The sequence below is a fragment of the Triticum dicoccoides genome, chromosome 2B (genome assembly GCF_002162155.2).
Source record: "Triticum dicoccoides isolate Atlit2015 ecotype Zavitan chromosome 2B, WEW_v2.0, whole genome shotgun sequence".
In the NCBI taxonomy this organism is placed as follows: Eukaryota; Viridiplantae; Streptophyta; class Magnoliopsida; order Poales; family Poaceae; genus Triticum; species Triticum dicoccoides.
Genome location: NC_041383.1, coordinates 107,551,569 through 107,552,856, shown reverse-complemented (window position 1 = coordinate 107,552,856; position 1,288 = coordinate 107,551,569). Strand labels below are relative to the sequence as shown.

Sequence of the window (1,288 nt, the reverse complement as noted above, 5' to 3'; positions counted from 1 at the left end):
ACACATATCTAACCGAGTATATATATCCTCCCAAATGGACAATCATAATAATAGCAGTAATTCTATAGGGTATAACAATACCAGCATATACACTTACAACACATAAAAAGAACTAGGAACAGTTGTTGACAAGTGCAAGGAAGCAAAGGCATTAGTAACTGGGTAGATGCGCACCAAATCATGTGGTGCGTACAGCTTTGAATGATATTCAAAGGTAAATGCAGCACATATGAATGCAAGAATGTGGAATATTGTTCCATATAAACGAGTGCGTCGATTTGGAGCTCGGGCTCAGCTGCACCCATAATCTGCGTCGTCCGTTGCAGTCTTGCGATTTGGAGAAAGCCAGCTGGCCTGTCCTGTGCGAGCGTTGGTAAATGGAGAAAACCTCCCAATACAGTATGGAACAGTGCACCGTAAGTGGGGCTGGCCCCCCGCGGTCGAACGGACGTCGCGGGTAGTCGGAATGGGCCGTGGACCAGGAACGTGCAATCCTGAGTAGGCCGTGGACCATGACGTTAGCTTTTCTAGTCTGGGCCTGGATCAGATAAGGAGTGCAAGATGGATTACGCTGTCTGAGCCGCTTGTCGGCCGCACCCCGTCCGTGTGTTATGAAAAAATAGGAAAGAGATATCCCTTTCGGTGGTTCATTCTAGAGGCCCCTCGCCGCCGTCGAAGAGAAAAAGGAGGAGAGTTCGCCGAGGCTGCTGTCGCGGGTGGCGGCGCCGGTGCCGTCGACGGTGCTTGACCGTGAAGCTGGGTGCGGATGGACATCGAGGGAATGGAATTCCTACTGGATGCGGTCGACAGGTTCGTTCCCGTGCAGATCTGGTCCGTTTTTCTCCTAGGAACGACGATAGGATAAGCTTGATCTGTGAAAGATAACTAATCTTATGCGACTGATTCGCCGTTCTGTACGCAGGTTCCCCGTGTGGGAGGAGTTTGCCGACAACCTTGACCACATAGATCCAGTCCCGCTGATGTACCTTCTGGATAATGGGGCTGCTAATCAGGATATTCGCCAGGGGGATGTTGATTCCGGGATAACTGAGATGGTGTGCGATGGTGTGCTCACCGACGCTCAGGTAGGTGGCCAGCGTAGGCGTGATGAATCTCCGACGAGGTCTGCCCAGTCGACGGGAAGAGTAAATCCGCAGGCCCCCGGCTGGACTAAAAGGTGAGGCTCCGACGACGACCATCTGTATCTTCTGTTACTGCCGTTACAAGTAGGCGCCCGATTGATCCTTGGTTACATATTCAGATGAAACAAATCTTGTGTGTGTGTGTG

At 51.3% G+C, this 1,288-nt stretch overlaps 1 protein-coding gene across 3 annotated transcripts in view; it reads left to right on the top strand.

Annotated features, from left to right (window-relative positions):
• Window positions 1-513: 513 nt before the first annotated feature.
• The window catches only part of LOC119362404, a 4,714-nt gene continuing 3,939 nt past the window's right edge, over window positions 514-1,288 (top strand). For 2 of the 3 annotated variants that reach the window (XM_037627616.1, XM_037627618.1), the window contains exons 1-2: window positions 514-810; window positions 923-1,177. In XM_037627616.1, the coding sequence (XP_037483513.1) occupies window positions 767-810; window positions 923-1,177 (299 nt within the window). In that variant the 5' untranslated portion in view covers window positions 514-766. The remainder of the gene's footprint in view (window positions 811-922; window positions 1,178-1,288) is intronic. The other variant, XR_005173383.1, reaches the window with a different exon arrangement.